At 42.2% G+C, this 24,092-nt stretch overlaps 1 protein-coding gene across 4 annotated transcripts in view; it reads right to left on the bottom strand.

Moving 5' to 3' along the window:
* The window catches only part of TANGO6 (transport and golgi organization 6 homolog), a 197,873-nt gene that overhangs the window by 35,512 nt on the left and 138,269 nt on the right, over window positions 1-24,092 (bottom strand). For 2 of the 4 annotated variants that reach the window (XM_066348127.1, XM_066348130.1), the window contains exons 16-17: window positions 18,617-18,768; window positions 7,710-7,823 (exon numbers count right to left, since the gene is read on the bottom strand). In XM_066348127.1, the coding sequence (XP_066204224.1) occupies window positions 7,710-7,823; window positions 18,617-18,768 (266 nt within the window). Of the gene's footprint in view, window positions 1-4,331; window positions 4,386-7,709; window positions 7,824-18,616; window positions 18,769-24,092 lie in introns of those variants that run through there. The other 2 variants (XM_066348128.1, XR_010746947.1) reach the window with 2 other exon arrangements.

Genomic DNA, 24,092 nt, shown 5'->3' with positions numbered 1-24,092 from the left:
GCCTGTTGACTGTACCCAAAGTAAACAAAACACACCAAATGTTGTCAAAATAACTTTCAGGATAAGACAAAACCAATAAAAAGAAGTTTCCATTAAGCCTGTCCATTTATTTATAAGTCAGTATTTGTGCTATGTCCTCGGTCCTAGTTCCCAGCCTGGACACACAGACAGAAGGTGAACCTAGGATACATGCACTAACCCTTTTGACCATGTGCAACTGCTGTAATTAAAAAGGCATCATGTCATACAGTCATTTATTCTTTCTTGTAGCCAGGGTTTGCCCTCTCTCTCGCAAAGAAGTAGGAGAGTAACCTCCAACTGCACAGAGGCTAGTGAATCCACTATTCATAAATGTTATTTAGGAGGAGTTCTGTCATCAGAGTCCAATACTGGACTCAAAAAAAGGAATTAAAAATCATTCTTTTTCACCTGACCAGACGGTGGCGCAGTGGATAGAGCGTTGGACTGGGATGCAGAGGACCCAGGTTCGAGACCTCGAGGTCGCCAGCTTGAGCGCAGGCTCATCTGGTTTGCGCAAAAAGCCCACCAGCTTGAACCCAAGGTCGCTGGCTCCAGCAAGGGGTTACTCGGTCTTCTGAAGGACCGCGGTCAAAGCACATATGAGAAAGCAATCAATGAACAACTAAGGTGTTGCAACGTGCAATGAAAAACTAATGATTGATGCTTCTCATCTCTCTCCGTTCCTGCCTGTCTGTCCCTGTCTATCCCTCTCTCTGACTCACTCTCTGTCTCTGTAAAATAAATAAATAAATAAATAAATAAATAAATAAATAAATAAATAAATAAATAAAAAATTAAAAAAACAAACACATTAAAAAAAATCATTCTTTTTCATTTTTGAATGGAGGCCTGGGTTTGTCTCAGAACTTGACTCACCTATCAATTAATTCCAAATCCTTTCCCTTGAATATGCTTCAGATTTTGCTTATTTTTGAAGATATGACCTGGTGTTAAGACTTGTTTATCATCCTGAAGGAATGAATTCTAAAGCCTACTACTTTATCTCCCACTAGACAGAGTAGAGAATAGATTATTCTTTTGTCATCTAAAATTAGGGATAGAAAGAAGAAAAGCTAAGCTCTAGGAATTACCTCTTAATATTAAAAAGCAAGGGAAAAAGTTTCAATATCAAATGCTGCCATATTCAATCACTATAAACCCATATGCCAAGTTCTCAAATACTTCAGAGTTCTAGAAGTCAACTCTCTCTAAACTACAGAAGACTGCAGCAGTGGTTATTTAGATAAATCTAGAATTACAGTCAACCCCAAATCACTTATTCTCTTTTAAAAGATCATCAAGTTCTCTTTTTTTTGTAAATACAGTAGTCCAACCTTATTGGCAGTTTTGCTTTCCATGGTTTAAGTTACCCGCAATCAACCATGGCCTGAAAATATTGAATGGAAAATTCCAGAAACAAATAATTCATGAGTTTTAAACTTCTGGCCATTCTAAGTAGCATGATGAAATCTAGCATTACCCTGCTTCGTCCTTCCCTAGAGGTGAAGCATCCCTCTGTCCAGTGTATCCACACTGTATAAACTACACATCCATTCCATTAGTCACTTAGTAGTTCTCTCGGTTATCAGATCGACTGTCACAGTATTGCAGTGCGTATGTTTAAGTAAACCTTATTGTACTTCATAACAGACCCAAAGCACAAGAGATGCTGGCAATTTGCGTATGCCAAAGAGAAGCCCCAAAGTGCTTCCTATAAGTAAAAAGGTAAGTATATTACAATCAGCTATTTTGAGAGAGAGTAAGAAACCACATTCACATAACTTTTATTAGAGTATATTGTTATAATTTTTGTTATTATTATTGTTAACCTTACAGTGCCTAACTTATAAATTAAATTTTATCACAGGTATGTATGTATGTACAGGAAAACACAGTACCCACAGGATTCATTACTATCCATGGTTTCAGCCTCCGCTGGGGGTCTTGGAATGCATCCCCTGTGGCCAATTCTCATTATTCACAGTAGTTACGTGTTATAAGGTCACCACCAACACTGGAATAGTGGCTACTGAATCACTGCTCCTAGCGCACGTGTACGTTTAGTTTTGTGAGAGCTTCTGGTCACAAATCACTCATTTTTTAAATCTTTTTTTTCCCCTCTCTGTTCTTTACATTAAATAATGTCTATTGCTTTATCTTCAAATACTTTTATTCTTTCCTAATTCCATTCAGTGATTTAAAAATAAAAAATCTCGTATATTGTAGTTTTCAGTTCTAGAACTTCCTTTTGGCTCCTTTTTAAAATCATTTCTATCTCTTTGCTGAGATTTCCTCTTTTTATTAATTGTAAGCATATTTTTCTTTTAATTCATCGAGAGTAGTTGTAGTAAGTGCTCTAAAATCCTTGCCTGATAATTCTAACATCAAGGTTATCTTTGGGTTAGTCTCAGTTGATTTTATTTTCTATTGAGAATATGTTCCATTTTCCTGTTTTTTTTCATATATTGAGTTATTTTGGATAGTATTGTGGATATTGTGAATATTAAATTATGGAGACTGTTCTTTTCCAATTAGTGCTTTTTTCTTTTTCTTTAAAATATTTTTTATTGATTGATTTTACAGAGAGAGAGGAGGGGGGATCAAGAAGTAGTTGCTTCACTCTAGCTGTTCATTGGTTCTTATCGTATGTGCCTTGCCCAGGCAAAGCCCAGAGTCTCGAACTGGCAACCTCAGTGTCCCAGGCTGACGCTCTATCCACTGCGCCACCACAGGCCAGGCCAGTGCTTTTATTATTCTTTTAAGCAGCAATGATCTTGCTTGGTTCAGGCGTCAGCCAGAGCTGCAGGCAGACCGAATGTGGGAATCCCCTCTCTGGAGCTTTCCCTTCCAGGACTTGTACCATCTCTCCTGCAGCTGTAGTTCCTCACATTCAGTCGCTGGTCCCGCACTCCAGAAGGGCTGGGACTTCTCCACCAGGCCCCTAAAGCATTGCATTCCTTGCCAAATAGACATGGCTAAAAGCCAAGAAAACGGGAACTCATTTTTAAAAAAAATGTATTGATAGATTTTAGAGACAGAGGAAGAGGGGTAGAGAGAGATAGAGACAGAAACATCGATCTGTTCCTGCATGTGCCCTCACTGGGGATCAAAGTGGCAACCTCCGTATATCAGGACAACATCCTAACCAATCAAGCTATCCAGTCAGGCCTGGGAACTCACTTTGTTTTTGGGTTGTTTTTTTTTTATTTCTCTGAAGCCAGAAACGGGGAGAGACAGTCAGACAGACTCCCACATGCACCCAACTGGGATCCACCTGGCACGCCCACCAGGGGGCGATGCTCTGCCCCTCGGTGGGGGGGGGGTGCTCCGTCTGGACCAGAGCCACCCCAGCGCCTGGGGCAGAGGCCAAGGAACCATCCCCAGCACCCGGGCCATCTTTGCTCCAACGGAGCCTCGGCTGCGGGAGGGGAAGAGAGAGACAGAGAGGAAGGAGAGGGAGAGGGGTGGAGAAGCAGATGGGCACTTCTCTTGTGTGCCCTGACCGGGAATCGAACCCGGGACCCCTGCTCGCCAGGCCGATGCTCTACCACCGAGCCAACCGGCCAGGGCCTGGGAACTCACTTTGTATAGCACCTCTTCTCCAGGTGCGGACTCCCCATAAGAACCTGCTTGCTTGTGACCACACTGCAGTGTCTTCAGGTAGCTGCCTCCTATATTATATACAGAGTTTTTAGTTGTTATCTGAAGGAGGGCTAGTATGATAAACTATTACTCAGCTCTTCTAGCCCCAATTATTCATTATTGTCTTTGGAATAAATTGATAATATGGGTGTTCTAAACATTTACAATACTTAAATAAATCACCTTGCAAAGACCTAATTCAGGAAGAGCTGTATAGTTAGGCACAATTTTCTCATTCTCTCACACAGGTCATATTGCTCATGTTGAAGAAGGCTGTTATTAACTCTGAGGTCAACAGAAGATAGAGGTCTAACCACTGCCCCTCCCGTGGGTGTCCTAGTAAATCTCACTTCCAGCAAGGGTGAGGCAGAATGAGTTTAAAGGAGTGTCTTTCCTGGTTCTCCTAGGCTTCAGGATATATTGGGAATGAGTTAACAAACAGATATGGTCATAAGGCCAAACAAGGTTAAGAAGAGAAAATAAGTATGTCAATAAAAAATATGTATGCAGCATTATCCTCCCATGTGGATCTTGTGTTGACTGAACAAAATTCTGGCTATTTTCAAATGGGAAGGAGATAAAAGTTACCTCATGACTTGGGGGGGGGGGTCTTCCCTCTTGGATCCCAGTCTATCTCCTGATCTTCTGAACCTCTGCCTCTTACTGGACTCTCTGTGTCCTTTTCAAGCTGCCAGAACCACAGAGGTCCTTGGCCAGCACATCTATGAGCAACAGAGAACTCACTGAAACCTGGGATTATGTTCTGGCACTCTGTTGCTTGAGAGATAGTGATTAGAAGGAAGAAAAAAACACACCGAACTTCATCAACAAAGTGGCATTTCCATTTCAGCTGTTCCTGGGGGCAAAACAGAGCAGTAAAGAGAAATCCTAGATTGAAAGCTTTGTGGTTGTCTCCGTTTCTCATTAAAGTGGCCCTAATTATAATCATACCTACGATTACAAGATTTAACACACCTGGTCTCAAGGATGCCACAGGAAGAGGAATTCTACCTCCATCCCAACCCATTTCCTTTTCTCTATTCACTGAGGAAGCACAATTTATAAATTTCAGGGAGTGGAGGCTAGAGTTGTTTTGGAGAATGGGAGAGAGGTGTTTCATTCACATGGCTTTTTTTGTTTGTTTTTTTTTTGTATTTTTCTGAAGTTGGAAACGGGGAGGCAGTCAGACAGACTCCCGCATGTGCCTAACTGGGATCCACCTGGCATGCCCACTAGGGGGTGATGCTCTGCCCATCCGGGGCATCGCTCTGTTGCGACCAGAGCCATTCTAGCGCCTGAGGCAGAGGCCACAGAGCCATCCTCAGTGCCTGGGCCAACTTTGCTCCAATGGAGCCTTGGCTGTGGGAGGGGAAGAGAAAGACAGAGAGGAAGGAGAGGGAGGGGTGGAGAAGCAGATGGGCACTTCTCCTGTGTGCCCTGGCCGGGAATCAAACCCGGGACTCCTGCACGCCAGGCCGACACTCTACCACTGAGCCAACCGGCTAAGGCCACATGGCTTTTGAAAGTGACAAATATCTTCCATGGCCACAAATTATTTTAGTACTGGTGAGACAAGCAGGGTTGCTTTCATTGGCTACACATGTGTTGGGCAAATGAGTTTGTAAAATTTGTGTTTTTTGAGTTTGCTCACTTTTAGTGTTAAAAAATGGTGCTGATGCCTGACTAGGCTGTGGCGCAGTGGATAGAGCATTGGACTGGGATGCAGAGGACCCAGGTTCGAGACCCCGAGGTGGCCAGCTCAAGCGCGGGCTCCTTGGACCCAAGGTCGCTGGCTTGAGCAAGGGGTTACTTGGTCTGCTGAAGGCCCATGGTCTAGACATATATGAGAAAGCAATCGATAAACAACTAAGGTATCACAACGCGCAACAAAAAACTAATGATTGATGCTTCTCATCTCTTTGTTCCTGTCTGTCTGTCCCTGTCTATTCCTCTCTCTGACTCTCTCTCTGTCTCTGAAAAAAAAAAAAAAAATTGCGTTGGGCAGCACCAAGTATGTGATCTGTGAAATTGCAAATTACCTTCCTGCTTGGGAAGGGCCATTGTCTTGCTAATGTTTGCTGGTGGAGAAGTTTTAGCACCAGAAAGTATTGAAAAGAGAAGGGAGGAAGCCATGTTTTTGCAGAGTTTGTGCAGAGAGAAGGGAGAAGACATGCAGATGAGGAACCAGAGGTGAGGGACTTTTGTGAGCTCTGCTGAGATTGGTGAGGCCTTTGATTCTGGAAGAAACCGTAGAAGATTCTCCTGGTTATGGAATCAGAGAATGTGTCAGTGGCTTTGGGAGCCCTGAATGAAAGGGAAGTGTTTTCCTGTGAGTGTTGCTCGTCGGCTGGTGCAAGGATGGCCCACCATTTTTTGGCTCCACTGTTTCTTTACCATCTGTCCGAATCTAATGGGAACCTGCATGTGCATGGTTGTGATGGTGGTGGCCCTTGGATAGTGTTTCTGGATAGTGTTTCTATTTCTTCTCTCACTTGACTAATCAGACATACATTTTGCTCTGCCTCTCTCTCTCTCTCTTCTTTTTCTCTTACTCATAAAAGTGTGTAAGATGATTTTGTAAATTTATTTTAATAGTGTTGTATCACATTTTTACATAAATTTTTATTTTGAACTAACTTTATATTTACAGATAAGTTTTAAGACAGCATGGAGAATTCCTATATCCCCTTACCCAGTTTCCCTTATTGTTAACAGGAGTTTTCTAGATCTTGATAACAGATGTGAAACACTCTTTTTTTTTTCTTTAGTGAGAAGCGGGAAGGCAGAGAGATAGACTCCTGCATGCGCCCCGACCAGGATTCACCCAGCAAGCCCCTATGGGGCAATGCTCTGCTCATCTGGGGCCACTGCTCTGTTGCTCGGCAACCAAGTTATTTTAGTGCCTGAAGCAAGGCCATGGAGCCATCCTCAGTGCCCAGGGCCAACTTGCTCAATTGAGCCATAGCTGCAGGGGAGGAAGAGAGAGATAGAGAGAAGGGAGGGAGGAGGGGTGCAGAAGCAGACAGTCGCTTCTCCAGTGTGCCCTGACTGGGCATCGAACTGGGGACATTCACACACCAGGCCGATGCTACTGCTGAGCCAACTGACCAGGGCCAAAACACTCTTGATTCCCTCTTATATAGAAGATTCGCAACAACAGCATATGTATCCTATAGCAATTTAATTACCTGAACTACTACTGAGTTACGATCTGTATGTCCTCCATTCCTATCAAGTTCCCATATAACAACTAGGGGTAACTAATGAGTCCAAGCTTGTACAAAAATAGTGTCAAAAACTTCATATGGCAAAATTCCAGCACAAATAAAGACTGCGTGTCTGACAAAACAATCACTCTTCTAACGGCTTAACTGACAGTTAAATCCTGATGTGCCAGGCTGTAAGTGAATTATTAATGCAAACTCTCACTAGAAAGTCAACTGGGAATGAGTGTCCATTAAGATCAAGAAGAAAATTAATTTAGAGGTCACTCATTCTTAGCTCACATATGGATATACTTTCTTCCTATGTTGGCCATACACTGGGGAGAAATCCAGCCAAACCCACTTGGAGGATGAAAAATGTTTAATTTATGCAGCAACTACAATCTCATGGATTGAATTCACAACTAGAAAAGAAACATTTTAAATGAGGCCCTTTAGTAATTCAGTATGAGCTATTATGAGTCAGGAAGGTAAGTCACTAAAGTTCAGGCTACAGAGGCAGGCTTAGTCTGTTCCAGCCAGCTCACCTTAGAACCTCTCTCTCTGCAGAGAATGCCAAGACTCAGAGTCTCAGTCTATAAATGTGTGCTCTGGTTTTTCTATAGCGGTTAGTGTGTAATTTGCCTACTATGCTATGGAAGAAACAGACACTCTTACTGAATATGCAAACAATACAATTTTGTGCTGCAAAACTCCTGCTTATCCATTCATCTGTACGAATCAACCCAGGGGAAAGGTTTGAGGCCTGCCCTGGTGAAAGGAGGATGACTAACAGACAAAAACCAGAGGTTGGAAAATGCAAATGGTAAGAGGCTGACTTACCTCTGTGGCTTTCTGGCTGAGTCCCCGAAGCAGCAGAACAATCACATGGATGGCAGCTCTGCGCACCTGAACTTCACGGTCTGTTTTAGCCACAGCAATCAGGCAAGCTGTTACCTAGGAGAGTTAGGGAAGGAGTCAATAAAAACTCAGGACTGCATAATTACATAAAGTTCCACTTTCTATATACATCCATCAAGATGGATGGGTGGGTAGCTCAGTTGGTTAAAGTGTCTTCCCTATGCACCAAGGTTGTGGGTTCAAACCCTGGTCAGGGCACATACAAGAATCAACCAATGGGCCCTGGTCGATTGGCTCAGTTGTAGAGCATCAGCCTGGCATGTAGATGTCCGGTTTGATTCCCAGTCAGGGCACACAGGGGAAGCAACCATCTGTTTCTCTACCTCTCCCATCCCCTTCTCTCTTCTCCTCCTGCAGCCATAGCTTGATTGGTTCTAGGGCAGTGGTCGACAAACCGCAGCTCGCGAGCCACATACAGCTCTTTGGCCCCTTGAGTGTGGCTCTTTCACAAAATACCACGTGCGGGTGCTACCTAGATAAGGAATATACCTACCTATATAGTTTAAGTTTAAAAAATTTGGCTCTCAAAAGAAATTTCAAGCATTGTACTGTTGATATTTGGCTAATGAGTTTGCCGACCACTGTTCTAGGGCATCTGCCCCAGGTGATGAGGATGACTCTGTGGAAGCCTCCGCCTCAGGCACTAAAAATAACTTAGTTGCGAGCATAGCCCCAGATGGACAGAGCCTTGGCTCCAGACAGGGGTTGCCGAGTGGAACCTGGTCAAGGCACATGCAACAGTCTGTCTCTCTCCCCTCCTCTCGGGAAAAAAGGGGGGGAAAATCAACCAATGAATGTATGGATAAGTGGAACAACAAATCGATGTTTCTCTGTCTCTACAATCAAAAATATATATAATAATAATAATAAAGAACAATCTGATTAGAGAGAGATGGATAGTTTCCTCATTCTCAATTAAGAGAGATCTAGCCTGACCACGTGGTGGCACAGTGGATAGAGCGTCGGACTGGGATGCTGAGGACCCAGGTTCAAAACCACGAGGTCACCAGCTTGAGCCCGGGCTCACCAGCTTGAACATGAGGTCATTGGCTTGAGCGTGGGATCATGGATATGATCCCAGAGTCACTGGCTTGAGCCCAAAGGTTGCTGGCTTAAAGTCCAACATCGCTGGCTTGAACCCAGGGTCACTGGCTTGAGCAAGGGGTCACTGGCTCAGCTGGAGTCCCCCACCCAAGTCAAGGCACGTATGAGAAAACAATCAATGAACATCTAAGGTGCTGCAACTATGGGTTGATGCTTATCTCTCTCCCTTCCTGTCTGTCTGTCCCTCTCTCTCTAAAAAAAAAAAAAAAAAAAAAAAAAATAGAGAGAGAGAGAGAGAGAGAGAGAGAGAGATCTAGGGTAGAGATCTTGATTTAGACTAGCTTTTCTGGAAAAAGGACAAAACCTGGTTTGGAATTCAGGAGGGAAATTAGGGAGTGGGAAGGATACATGTATACAGTCATGCACAGTTTAAAGACGGGATACATTCTGAGAAATGCATCGTTAGGCAATTTTGTTGTTGTATGAACATCATAGAGTGTACTTTCACAAACCTAGATGGTAACGCCTACAATACACCCGGGCTTTATGGTGTGGTACCATCTTACATGAGTTCTGTTGTTGACTAAAACATCATTATGCAGCACACAACTGTATAATAAAGGTATGGTCAAATGCAAATATATCCTCAAAGTGAGAAGAACTGTTACTCGTCCCCATTTGGGGACACTGAATCGGAGGAAGGAAAGATGGCCCAAAACACAGTGCCATCTAAGGACTCAGGACCATGGAGATTTAGCTAAGCTGGCTTCAGAGTTCATATTCAGGCCTGGCATGAATATGAATGTGCCACTGATGAAAGTTTCTGCTCAGGCACAGAGCAATACATAAATATTCAAACTGATCTTCTTTGGCATGTTCAGACTTCCCAGTTCTACAATCCAGCTTATACACCATGTGAGTCACCAGGGGCCAATTTCAGAGACTCCTTCCTTGGGCTTCTTTTGTGGAATAGGTCTTTGGTGCTCATTTAACTTTAAAAGATGGCTCTATAACAGGAAAGACTGGAAATTACTTGCAAAGCATGGTGCCAGTTATACAGCTAATAATTCTATGTAACAAAATGAGCTTCTATACCTTGTACCTGCCACCCTGCTACTGGTAGGCATCAAAACCTTCTAAAACCTCTATAAAGAAATACCACTAACAAACAGCAGTAACAAACTTTTCTGAGGCTCTTATGCAAGATTTAAAAAGAAAAATAAAAAATTTTAAATTGTGACTAATGGCAGCACAAATTGGAAGGTAAGTAAATTATTCTGGTTTCTCACATGCTTTGCTTTTTGATTTACTACTTGAGCGTATCTTGGCCAACCATGGAGGAAATTCTAACCATGATAAGAAAACAACCAGAATGTATGTTTGGAAACATGTATAAATACATATTATGCTTAAAGAATTGGTTTTAAAAAGTTTTTAAAAATACAGGCACAAATGAGGACACAGGCTTGTGCAGAAGTTTTAACCATGCAGGTTATATTTTTCACTGCTTTCAAACAGTTGGGCATAGTTCAAAGTGTCTAATTAATCAGTGATGGCAGAGAGAGAAGAAGTAGCTTGTTCTTAAATATAATTGCATCTTTGGTGCTGGCATTTAGTCAAGTTGTACATCTATTAGATGAACTTGCAGCTTGCAGGTGAAGGAAAATCTCAGAAAAGCCCCACTCTTTGGGGGCTGTTTTTCCAGGAGCCCAGCAAGCTGCTCCTGCTTTTGACCTGGGACACCCTGACCCAAGGCCATCAGTGGCTTCCATGCCTCTGGTATTAAGTCCTAGGAAGAATTGGACAACCTCCAAACAGGCAACAATATAATAGCTACCTCTACTTGCAGGCTTAGTATTTACAAGGTAAGAGCTGAAATCAGAGAAACAAGTTAGAGCTAGGTCTGAGTCGTTCTTGACACATGAAAGTTTAGCTTCGTCAGTCGGATAACTGAAGTGTGAAAGTCAGCACAGGGCTGTGTAATGTGCAGGTGTTCCCAAGCCTTTGCCTGCTTCCCTCTAGGTTTTAGTTTTGGCCCACAGTTCCATGTTTGGCAGACCAAGGCTTCCTGGCCTAGAACCCTGCTGGCATCCAGCTTTGTCACCTACAGGCTATTAGCGATTTATATACCAGACTATACCAAGCCCATCTGGAATCAGACATCTGGGGAAGAAGCCTGTGAACAGTAGAGTAGTCACAAACTTTTCTCAATACCTTTGCCGCAAAAACAAAATTCTATGAAATGTATGATGGTCAATTATGAAAAATGTTTTTAAAATACTGGACTTTTAATATGATCATACGGGTATCATCTAGAAATAAGAAAGGGCTTCTGCTTTTCAGGTTACACTCCCACAACCAAGCTGTAATGTTGCTCTTCTGCAGGCCCCCTCATCAAACACTAGAAGTAGGAGGACACGTGGCCACTCTCTTCTATCTGTCCAGCCTGAACAAGTCACTCCCATGGCTAGTCTCTCTCACCTCCAATCTCCAGGACATACTCCACATTACCTTCCACCCCTAAAAGTCTTGGCAAATAGACAGATGATGTAAGGTCTTTACTGATTTATGAATTGGTGTAATATTTCTATTCTAAGTCCTCCCAGAGGGCAGAAACCCATTCTATGTGATCTTCATGTTGCCTATGCTACGGGTCAATGTATCGATTTTAATAAACCATACCATGTAAAGCTTTTTCTTCATTGGCTAATTTACGTAAATCATATCCACTACTGAAAGCCACAGAGAGAAAGATGATGATTGCTTTGGAAACACTAAAGGTCAGTTTAAGCAATTTGACACTTGACAAGAGCCAACAGAAATAAGGAAAAACTTCTCTCCCCAAATAGCTGGTACACACCAAACATAATCAGAACTATATAAATAAAGAAAATACAAATGGCAAGATTAAAAAAAAAAAAAAACCTTGGAAAATTCCAGAAGAGAGGTACCAGAGTTGAGGTAAATATCAAGAAAGCATGATTTCAATTTTGCAATTGCATCTTTGTCCCTTTTCCTAACACTTCCTTTGTTAAAATTCATTGCTCTAACTTGTCTAAGCTAGACCATCTGTCCCTCTATTCTGTAAACTGAGAAACCTTAACAGCAAAGGCAGTGCGGCCTCTAACTCATACGTGCTCCACTCGCCTGTCTAACCGGCCATGGGAAAGAACCATGGTGGCTACTTCAGCTTCCGGGGGTTTCCCAGGATATGCACCCGAGTCCTCATCTCAGGGCCCTATGTGCCTTCACACTGTACATGCGCCATCACTTAGAAAACTGCACAAATTGCAGAAAACTGGTAATAAATTCAGATCATGCAGTGGGATCAGAGGTGGTAGCTTGGCATCAGACCTCAAAGCTCAGCTTCGTGGGCACCACATTAAAAGCAGATTGCTGCTGCCTGACCAGGCGGTGGAACAGTAAACAGAGTGTCAGACTGGGATGTGGAGGACCCAGGTTCGAGACCCCGAGGTCACCAGCTTTAGCGCAGGCTCATCTGGTTTGAGCAAAGCTCACCAGCTTGGACCCAAGGTCGCTGGCTCAAGCAAGGGGTTACTTGGTCTGCTGACGGCCCACGGTCAAGGTATATATGAAAAAGCAAACAATGAACAACTAAGGTGTCGCAACAAAAAACTGATGATTAATGCTTCTCATCTCTCTCCGTTTCTGTCTGTCTGTCCCTATCTATCCCTCTGACTCTCGCTCTGTCTCTGTAGAGAAAAAAGAAGCAGATTGGTCCTGTACGTCTCACCTGGGCCATATCTTATTTGCTACACTGAGATTGGGTCTCTCACTGTGATTGACTTAAATCATACTTATTCTCATAGAAAGCGATAAAGAAAAAAGCATATCATGATTTAGTTTCAAGCAACACAACTCTTGACAAGAATTAGAAGAAATTTAGGAAAATATACTGCTCACAAAAATTAGGGGATATTTCAAAATGAATATGAAGCACTAAAATATCCCCTAATTTTTGTGAGCAGAATTAGGGGATATTTTAAAACGAATATGAAACTATATAATATCCCCTAATTTTTGTGAGCAATGTAATAATGTTCCGCAAACAGGCTAAATCTTGACGTCAACAGAGAGGAAAAACCTGAATTCCCAGAGACTATGGGAGAGTTGATCTCATCCTTTATATCCCTTCCCCACCAGCAAGCACTATCACAGCACAAACAGAAATCTGTCACAGCAAAAACAAAGTCCACAAATCTGGACCACTCAGCAGGTATGACAGCTTTCTTCAGATGTCCAAGGACTATAACCCTTAGATCACATCATGTTCAAGAGTCTGTGGTGGCTACTTTGTTCAATTTTATATCAAAACAGATTATACTTTTCCTCTTTCTCTGCCTGGCTAACACTTGATCAGTACTTCCTCACTGCCCTGACACTTCCGAGGGTCCCAGGTTCATGTTCTCTTGGAACCCTGTGCTTGTTCTATGACATCCCTCTAGTCTGTTGTCTATTTATTTACTCCTCTGTGTTTCACACACCACTGAGATTTCCCTGGGGAAAGAGACTGGGTCCTTTATCTGTGTCTAACATACCTGGCATATATATGACAAATTCTGATGAAAAAGAATTCCTTCCGTTTGCAGCCAAAGACAAGTTTCCCTAAAGTTCAAGTGCCTTCTCCACCAGTACACACTGGGGCTAAGCATTCTTGATACTACAAAAAACTTCCAGAGCTTTCATGGGACACTGACAAAACTGTCATAGAAGAAGACACAATAATCTTTTAAAATAAATTAGATCAGCCCTGGCCAGTTGGCTCAGTGATAGAGTATCAGCCCTGTGTGTGGAAGTCCCAGGTTCGATTCTGGTCAGGGCACACAGGGGAAGAGTCCACCTGCTCCCTCAACCCTTCCACTCCCCACCCTTCTCCTCCTGCAGCCCTGGCTCAATTGGTTTGAGCAGAGGCAGATTAAGGTCGGTCGAGGCCCTGGGCCCAGAAGAAAATATTAAGCCCCTTACAAAAAAGAGAGAGACAGGGAAAATAAAAATACATGTTAACCATAATTTTAAATAAATAAAAATATTATGTACTATTAATGTTAAAATTGCACATATGAAACCAAACTTGGTGTCATTAGAAAAAAGTGTAAAGTTGGGGTTTTGTGGAGCCCTTCAGAAGTTGGGGCCCGGGGCATGTGCCCAGTGCACCCTCCTTTAAATCCGCCTCTGGGTTTGAGCACATCAGCTCCGGGTACTGAGTATGGTTCCATGGAGCCTCCACCTCAGGCATTAAAAATAGCTAGGTTATGAGCAGGGCCCAGATGGGCAGAGCATCGGCCCCAGACGGGTGTGTGTGTGTGTGTGTGTGTGTGTGTGTGTGTGCCAGGATGATCTTGGTGGGGGTGCATGGAGGAGTCTGTCTCTGGATTTCCCCTCCTCTCACTTGGAAAAAGAAGAAAAAATAAATAAATTAGATCATTTCATTCCTCTGCTTTAGCCTCCCATCTCACTCACAGTAAAAGCCAAAGTTCCCATGTGGACTGCGACCACCTCTTTGATTCCTTCCCTTCCTCTCTTCACTCAAGCCACACTGGCGTGGTTGTTCCTTAGTAAGTCAAGTACATACCTGCCTCAGGGCCTTTGTACTTGCTGCTCCCTCTACCTAGAATGCTCTGTCTCCAGGTATCTGCCTGGATCAACCCCTAACTTCTTGGCTCAAATGTCACTCCTCAGGGAGGCTCTTCCTGTTCATCCAAGTTCACATACAGTAACAAGCTCCTTCCTGCCCCTTACCTTACTAGATTTATCTCCTTAGCACTTAGTGCAACCAACCGGAGTATATATGTGTTTATTAGCTTGTTTGTTACCTAACTCTCCTAACTAGACTGTCAGTTCCATGAGAACAGGAACTTTGCTGCGTTCAGAGCTGGATCCCCACCACTTAGCACATGGCTGTGGCACCATAACTGGCATGGAGTAAGTGCTCAATAAATATTTGTTGAATGAAGAATTACTTAAGAGCCATGCTAAATATCCTACTTTTTCCATGTGGATGGATAAGAGCAGTCTGACTATAGGAGGATTCAATGAATGGAACACTAAGGCTGTCAGGGTCCAATCATGTTCGAACTTGTAGTGCACCCAAGGCAGCTGGTTTGGCACTGATGACATGGCAAGTGTGGGATGTTACGTAACAAGGAACATCTAAAAAGAGGAGACAGAAATTATGTGGGATGGAAACGCCTGGTTTTTCAAATCAGAGGGAATATATTGCCTTCAGAGGTTTCATTGCCAAAAGCAAGTTCTGTTAAGAGGAAGGTACATGAGCCTTCCTGTCAGTAGCTTTTCTCACATGGCAAGTCTCCTCCTTTTCAAAGCCGGGAAAGCAATCTTTTTTCCTTAAGTTGCCGGTAATTTACTGTACACATTGTCCTAGAACTTGATTTTTACTCTTATAACACCATATACATCTTTTCATGTCCACACATGCAGTTCTCACTGAAATCCATCACATTCTGGAATGTATGTATCCTACTTTGCTTAAGCAGCTCCCCATCTATGGACACCTGGGCGATTTCAGTATTTTTACTTTTTTAACATTTTAATGGAATTTATTGTGGTGACATTGGCTAATAAAATTATATAGGTGTCAAGTATGCAATTCTAGAAAGACCATCTGTATATTGTACTGTGTGTTCACCACCCAAAGTCAAATCTCCTTCCATCACCATTTATGCACCCCCACATCCCTTTCTACCTCCCCAGCCCCTTTCCCACTGGTAATCACTATATTGTTGTTCGTATCTATGAGTTTGTTTGTTTTTGCTTAGTCCCTTCACCTTTTCCACTCAGCCTTGCAATTCCCCTCTCCTCTGACAGCGATCAGTCTATTTTCTTTCAGTGAGTCTGTTTCTATTCTGTTTGTTAATTTATTTTGTTCTTAGTTTCCACACATGAGTGAAATCATATGCTATTTGTCTGTCTCTGACTGACTTACTTCACTTAGCATAATACCCTCTAGGTCCATCCAAGCTGTCATAAAAGGTAAAACTTCCTTCTTTTTCACAAAAACAATCTTATAAACGAACTGAAACATTTACTGAGAGAAAATATAGAGTGGTTAAGATCATGGGTTTGGAAACCTCCAGCTGCCAGCATTCGAATCCCAGCCTTGCTACTTTCTATCAGCATGACTTTGGCAACTTATTTATAGTTTCTCTGTGCCTCAATTTCCTCTGTGAGGACTGGATCAGCTGACATATGTGAGGCATTCAGAAGAGTATTAAGTGCTTGCTATTATTACTATTTAAAAAAATAGGCAGGAATAAGTCTTCCCAAATAAGCCTTCCCTCCCTCTTCCTCCAAAATTAATCAAACAACACTACTGAGTACCCACTATATGCCAAGCACTCCGACAGGCGCTTTAGGCGAAAGGGGAATAAACACTGGTTCTGCCCTCGTTGTGCTCACACTTTATTAATGACCTACACACTCTTGGGATTGAGGTTACGTAGAGTTCAGGTCTCTAGAAGTCGGGCAGGGTCACTGGACAAAGCGGTTTGCCAGGCAGGTGCCCCCACAGCAACAGTTCCTCATATCGATTTTATTTTATTTTGATTTTTAGAGAGAGTGGAAGGGAGAGAAAAAGAGGGAAACATCTATTTGTTGTTCTACCTATTTATGCACTCATTGGTTAATTCTTGTGTGTGTCCTGACAGGGAATTGAACCCACAACCTTGGTGTATGGAGATAGATGCTCTAACCCACTGAACTACTTGGCCAATCTCACATCAATTTTAAAGTTGAAATAAAAGGTTTTCTCTTTGTGTTAGCATCTACAGTAAGCAAACAGTCTACTACTTACTCATACTGCATTTTTGAAAGCTTAACAAACAATGCTCGATTCTTGCTATGAGCCAGGAAGTTGTAAAGCTAACAAGCCCTCCCGGACTTGGTCCCTACAGCCTCTCCCACCTCATCTCTCCCACCGACTAACTTCCCACCCCACACCTTACCCCAGCCTTTCGCATCTTCCTAGAGTTCTTCAAACCAGTTAGGTTGTCCTACACCACACCATGGTGCCTTTACATAAGCTGCTCCCTCTGCTGAAATTCTCCCTGGACCATCCTGGGAGACCCAGCTTCTGGTTGTTCTCCAGATTTAGCTCTAAGGGTCTCTTCCTCCAGCACGTCTTTGTCAGCACCCAAACCTGACTGAGGGGCTCCCTCACTGTGCTCCCACAGCACCTCTCACCATGGACTATAACTGTAATCACTGATGTATGTGTCTCTACCAAGTTAGCCATGCCTACCAGGCAAACTGATGTCTTACAGGGCAATGATTTTCTTTCCTTCTTTAGAAAATTTATTATTGATTGATTTAAGAGAGAAAAGAAGGGAGAGAGAAACATCAGTTTGTTGTTCCACTTACTTATGCATTCATTGGTGGATTCTTGTAGGCATTCTTATGGGGGATCGAACCCACAACCTTGGTATATTGGGATGATGCTCCATCCAACTGAGCTACCTGGCCTGGGTTAGGGCAGTGATTTTAACCAGTGTGCTAAAAGAATTTTTAAAATATAAAATAACTGTGGCCCTAGCCGGTTGGCTCAGCAGTAGAGTGTCAGCCTGGCCTGTGAATGTCCCAGGTTTGATTCCCAGCCAGGGCACACAGAAGAAGTGCCCAGCTGCTTCTCTACCCCTCCCCTCTTCTTTCTCTCTGTCTCTCTCTTCCCCTCTCACAGCCAAGTTGGAGCAAAGTTGGCCCGGGTGCTGAGGATGGCTTCGTGGCCTCCACTTCAGGCGCTAGAATGGCTCTGGTTGCATCAGAGCAACGCCCCAGATGGGCAGAGCATCACCCCCTGGTGAGCATGCCGGGTGGATCCCGGTCAGGTACATGCGGGAGTCTGTCTCTCTGCCTCCCTGCTTCTCACTTCAGAAAATATAAATAAATAAATACATAAATAAATAAATAAAATAACTGACTATTTAGTCTTTTATTGTCAAATAAAACAATGACAACAGCCAATAACAAGCTGTCTGGTGTGAATGAATCAAAATTATGCCTATTTTTTGTTGTTGTTGGATGGGCAAAAATATATATAGTTTTGGTGTGCCACAGACTTTTAACAATTAGCTTATGTGTGCCATGAGATGAAAAAGGTTGAAAATTGCTGTTATAGGGTTTTGAATTCTTGGTCCCTAACAGAGGGCCTGGTACATAGCCAGTGTTTGGTAAATGTATGACTGGGAACATCTGAAGGACATTTGTTACCTCTGTTCTTTTCATTTCCTTGCTACTCATCCTCATCACTGTCATCCTCAGACCCCTTAAAAAGACCAAAATTCCCCTTAAAATATTTTTTAATAAAGAAAACTTAAATTTTTTTTACTAAAATGGTACCTGCTCAATAAGGATCACCTTGAATACCCTACACTACAACCTCCTTAATTAGTCATTTCTGGTAAATGACCCTGAACACAGGGCACGTGTTACCAAAGGGCAATTAGAGTATTTGTTGGAGATTTTTCTCTGAACAGAGATCAGACTAAACTTTAGCCCACAGACTCAACTTTCACCCGTCCTTCCTCACAGTTTCTTCAATTCTGTTCGTTACTTCAGATTCTTTATAATAAACCCTCTTGCAATTAAAAAATTCTTACTAATATAACTTTCAATATATATGTCACATTAGTGAGGCCTAAGGAGGTTAAATGACTTACCCCATCTGAACACAGGTCTCATGACTGCCCATCCCAAGCTACTCATAGGTCCAAGTAAAAAAAGCTTTAGCGAAAGGAATCAGCATGCCGTACCTCATGAACCACTGGGCCCAGCAGGAAGTCCAGCCTCTGGCACAGTTCTCCAAGGTTGGATAGGCTGCTGGCCCGGTGAGCACTATCTGGGTCTCTCACTCCCCTCAGGAAGGTGTGGATCAAAGGTTCTCGGTATTTTGAGACCATATCCCCTATAGAAAAAGGAAAGAAATCAAAATCTTTTAATGCAAATTGTCAGCTTCATAAAGAAGAAATAATATCATCATGGTACATTTTATGGTGTTTAATACTTTTTAAAGTACTTGCATAACCATAAAAAAGCATGCTCTGGAAGAATATTCAGTGTTATGCAGGAAGATTCATTATACTGAGTAACAGTGAGGTCACTGTTGACCTTGACAAGAATGGTTTGAATGGACTGGTTAATGCCTTCATAGAGTCAAGCAGATGTTTCTTAGAGAACATAATTTCATTAATCTCAGTCACTTGAAAGGGGAGGAAGAGGAAGTCTGTTTTCCCTTCAGGTCAAGAACACAATGTGCTTTCCACACAATTTAATAAAAAGATGAGAAGAGAATTTCTCTAAAATGCTCCCAGTTCCTAATATACTATATGTAATCATAGACTCATCCTCAGTCCAGTTAACGTCAACAATTATCACAGAAATTAAATCAATGGTGAGTTAGCCATAGCCTGTTTTCAGCATAGAAAAGAGGGGTTTGTCTGTCCTTAGATCGCAGTTCTGAATGTTAGTCCTGGAGAGGTGGTCACACATATGCACAAGGACATCTGTATACAGATTTTACTGCAGTCTGACCAGATGGTGGCACAGTGGGTAGAGAGTCGAACTGGGACATGGAGGACCTAGGTTCAAAACCCTGAGGTCACTTGCTTGAGCGCCGGTTCATCTGGCTTGAGCGAGGGCTCACAAGCTGGAGCACAGGGTTGCTGGCTTGAGCTTGGGATCACAGACATGACCCCATGATCACTGGCTTGAGCCCAAGGTCGCTAGCTTGAGCCCAAGGTCGCTGGCTTGAGCCCAAGGTCCCTGGCTTGAGCAAGGGGTCACTCAGTCTACTGTAGCCCCCTGGTCAAGGCACATATGAGAAAGCAATCAATGAACAACTAAGGAGACTAAGGAGCCACAATGAAGAACTGATGCTTCTCATCTCTCTCCCTTCCTGTCTGTCTGTTCCTATCTGCCTCTCTCTCTGTCTTTCTTTCTCTCTGTCACACACACAAAAAAGGTTTTACTGCAGAATTGTAATAGTAAAAATGAGAAGAAAAAATTAAATATTAAATAATATGGAAATGGTTAAATAACCCCACATATTATAGAATACTATGCCACTGTTAAAGGGAAGGTGTCAGTGAATGTGCAGTGCAGGGTACAGATGAAGTATTATGGAATGGTACATGTGAACCCTATGTAATTTTATTAACCAATGTCACCCCAATAAATTCCATTTAAAATTCAAAAAATGGGACATGGTCATCCCATTAACATTAATAAAAATTTATTAAAAAAAAAATGGGACATGACACTAATATGGAAAGGTCTCCTTAAGACACTATTAAGCAAAGAAACAAATAGAACCAACATCATTCCATTTATTATGTAAAAATGCACACACACACACACATTTCTCTCACTATTAACAAAACAAAGTTACAAATTTAAATATGTATATTAAATATACAAATGCATAGAAAAAAATATATTCTCAGTACTGGAGATACTACAGCATGAACAATGAAGTAAAGGCCCCATCTTCCCGAAGCCAACTTCTGGCGGGGGAGAAAGACAGTACAGTAAATAAATCTTGCAGCAGCAATAAGGCTGTGATGAAAAAGAAGGAAGGTGGATGTTGGGGCGGAGACTGAGAGCCAGGAGTGGGGCTCAAGGAGAGGCTATCAGGGTAGAAGACCTGAAGAAATAAGTCATGTGAGAATTGGGGGGAAAGTGAAGAGCAGAATAAACAAAGAAGTTTTAAATTCAATGTACAAATAATATGGTTAGTTGTTGTTTTTTTTTTAAGATTTTATTTATTTGTTTTAGAAAGGACAAAGAGAGAGAAAGAGAAAGAAGGAGGGAGGAGCAGGGAGCATCAACTCCCATATGTGCCTTGATCAGGCAAGCCCAGGGTTTTGAACCTGCGACCTCAGTGTTCCAGGTTGATGCTTTATTCACTGCACCACCACAGGTCAGGCAATATGGCTTTTTCTTATACTGAACCACCATAAAAGAAAAGAGCATGAGTACAGCATTACATAAATAAAATCACAACTCAATTTAATATTCCATTTATGTAATTCCTGCCCTGCCTGAACTTTGTTACTACTTTCCAAGTGAGTATTCATTTAACTGCATGTTCCACCAACCCCCTACTCTTGGATGCCACGAGCGCATCCAAGAACCAAAGGAGGCCTGACCTGTGGTGGCGCAGTGGATAAAGCGTCAACCTGGAATGCTGAGGTCGCCGGTTCGAAACCCTGGGCTTGTCTGGTCAAGGCACATATGGGAGTTGATGCTTCCTGCTCCTCCCCCTTCTCTCTCTCTCTCTCTCCCCCTTCTCTAAATGAATAAATAAAATCTTTAAAAAAAATACTTAAAAGTGAAGAAGAAAAAAAAAAAAAGAACCAAAGGAGCCAGTGGGAAGGTCAGAATTGCAAGAGCTCTGCACTGTACCCAGTCAGCGGGCTCTGGGCTCATTTGTGACCTAGTTTTCCAGGTGCTGGACTGGAAGAGCTGGAACAGTTGCTGCATCCACTCTGCATTTCTCAAAGTGCCCAGACATCATGTTCTCTGCAACTTGTTGGCCTTAGACCTCACATGTACAGCCTAGATTTGTCACACGTTTGTTCAAACCTGTTCTTCTTTGGAGATTTATAGCTCTGCCTCCATTTCCTGGGGGCTCTGTGAGCTTCTGACTAAGCCTCCCTCCTCTGAGCACCTACCCTGCTGTGAGGCTGGTTTCTCAAGACTGTACTGGACTCTAGTTGCTAGGTTGGGGGTCAGCCCTAACCAGTTTTCTCTGCAGAAAAAAATGAATGTATGTAGTGAGAGAATAAAGCTTCCAGGGCTGCAATTTGATGCAGGCATAGAATTTAAAGATCCTATATAAAGGTGTTGTTGTTTTTTTTTAAATTAGAGCTTTAGAGATCCCTATATGTCAAATTTTGTTGTGTACATCTCATTGGCATTCTCCCATTCTTTCTTGCAAATAGCATTATAATTTTGTTGAAGTATCCATCTTCCCCTGGGCCCTAAGCACCACCCATGTGGTTCAGGCTAAGGCCTTCATTGGTCTAAGTAAATCATGGTTGCACATATCCCCTCGCCTTAAATAGTTTAGGTATGAGCATGAGACCCAGTCTGGACAATGAGGTGTGAAGACAACTCTGCTGGATGATGATACCTCACCAAAAAAAGAAAAGGGAGGAGGAGAAGGGGGAGGGAGAGGAGAAAGAGAGGAGAGGAAGGAGAAAGAGGGGGAAGAAGACCAGGAGGCAGAGGAGGAGGAGGGGGAGGAGGAGGAGGAGGGGGAGAAGGAGGAGGTGGAGGAGGGGGTGGTGGATGGAGGAAGGGGAAGAGGAAGAAGGGGAGGAAGAGGAACAGGGGGAGGAATGTGACAAGAGAAGAGACTGGAGTGATGCAGCTATAAGCCAAGCAATGCAGCAACCACCAGGACCTGAAAGAGACAAGGAATGGCTTCTCCCCCAAAGTCTCCAGAGAAAGTATGGCCTGCCATCACCTTGATTTCCGCCCAGTGATACTAATCTTGGACTTGTCTCCAGAACTGTGAAAGCATAAATTTCTATTCTATTTATTTATTATTTTAAAAAATACATTTGTTTTAATCCAACAAGTCTGTGGTAATTTGTTACAGCAGCCATAGGAAATAAACATATGTAGGGTATTTTTGGTAAAACAATAAAAACAAAATAACAACAACAAAAAAGATATGACACCTTTTTTTTTTTTTTTAAGATTTTATTTATTCATTTTAGAGAGACAGAAAGAGAGAAAGGGGGAGGAGCAGGAAGCATCAACTCCCATATGTGCCTTGACCAGGAGAGCTGGGGTTTTGAACCGGTGACCTCAGCATTCCAGATCGACGCTTTACCCACTGTGCTACCACAGGTCAGGCAAGATATGACACCTTAAAGTTGTTATAGCCAATGTGAAACCACGAGGGACCAGAGGATGAGGCCAAAATGCTGAGGATGGCACAGCAGAAAGACGAAAACAATTTGGGTCTTGAATAATGTCATAGAGCCAAAGAATGAGCTAGTCTTGGAGTTTTTGTTATGTGCAACGATTTATTCCCTATTGTTTAAGCCAGCTGAGTCGGGAATTTCTGTACCGGCATTTAACTGATATAATATAAAAATTGGAATGTTCTTAAAATCGCCGAGTTCTTCTATGTCAGTTCTATGTTGGTCAGTACAAAGTCAGAAAAGTTAGATTTGCTAAAACAAAGGAATTTAAGCCAGTATATGTTTTTTAAAGGCTTCAAAAGTCTATTTTATTTTATTTTTTATTTATTTCTTAAAGGCTGTTGTGAGGCCTTTTACAAATTGTTTTAAACTGATTTTAGCGAGAGACAGAAAGGGTGAGAGAGAGAAAGAGAGAGACAGGAACATAAACTGTTCCCATATGTGCCCTCACTGGGGATCGAATGGGCAACCTCCACACTTTGGGGGTGATGATGTTCTACCTAACCGAGCTATCCAGCCAGAGCTGTTGTGAGGACCTAAAATATTTGTTTACTGATTTTAGAAAGAGGAATAAAGAGAGAGAGAGAAAGAGAAAGAGAAACATCAATTTGTTGTTCCCCTTATTTATGCATTCATTGGTCAATTCTTTCATGTGCCCTAATTGGGGATCAAACCTGCAACCTTGGCATATCGGGACAATGCTATAACCAACTGAGCTACCTGGCCAGGACTTAAAAGTCAATTTTATAATTAACATATAACAGAAGAAAAACTTAAACCCAATAATTTTCTTTATTCCAATTACAATTTTAATTAGGATAATAGTCTGTTATACAGCATAATTTATAATATCACCATATACATATATTTGACTTTCTCATTTGCCAACCAATTAAAAAAAGGTAACTATTTACAGTAGTAGCTCATGTGAAGAGACCAATATGCTGAGTATATTTCACAACTACTGACTAACCTAGCTCATTGGAAACTAAAACTACAGCTCCAGAACACCCATACTATTTCTTAGTTTCTAATTAAGCAACCAAACCTCAATTATCCCATCTACTCCTAGTTTTTGTTTGTTATTTTTGTTTTGGGGGGTTTTCTTTTCCTTTTTTTCATTTTGTATTTTTCTTTATTGAGATGAAATGGTATTAGTGCTTCAGTTAAATTTATTTGAACCACAAGATTCCAAGATCCTAATTCACTGTTTGTCTGAGATGGCGCACCTAACCGCTGACAAGGGCAAACATTCATTACTATCTTGTTGTCTCCTTAAAAATATTCACATTAA

Source organism: Saccopteryx leptura, chromosome 9 (genome assembly GCF_036850995.1).
Source record: "Saccopteryx leptura isolate mSacLep1 chromosome 9, mSacLep1_pri_phased_curated, whole genome shotgun sequence".
In the NCBI taxonomy this organism is placed as follows: Eukaryota; Metazoa; Chordata; class Mammalia; order Chiroptera; family Emballonuridae; genus Saccopteryx; species Saccopteryx leptura.
This window is presented reverse-complemented; position numbering and strand designations above follow the sequence as displayed.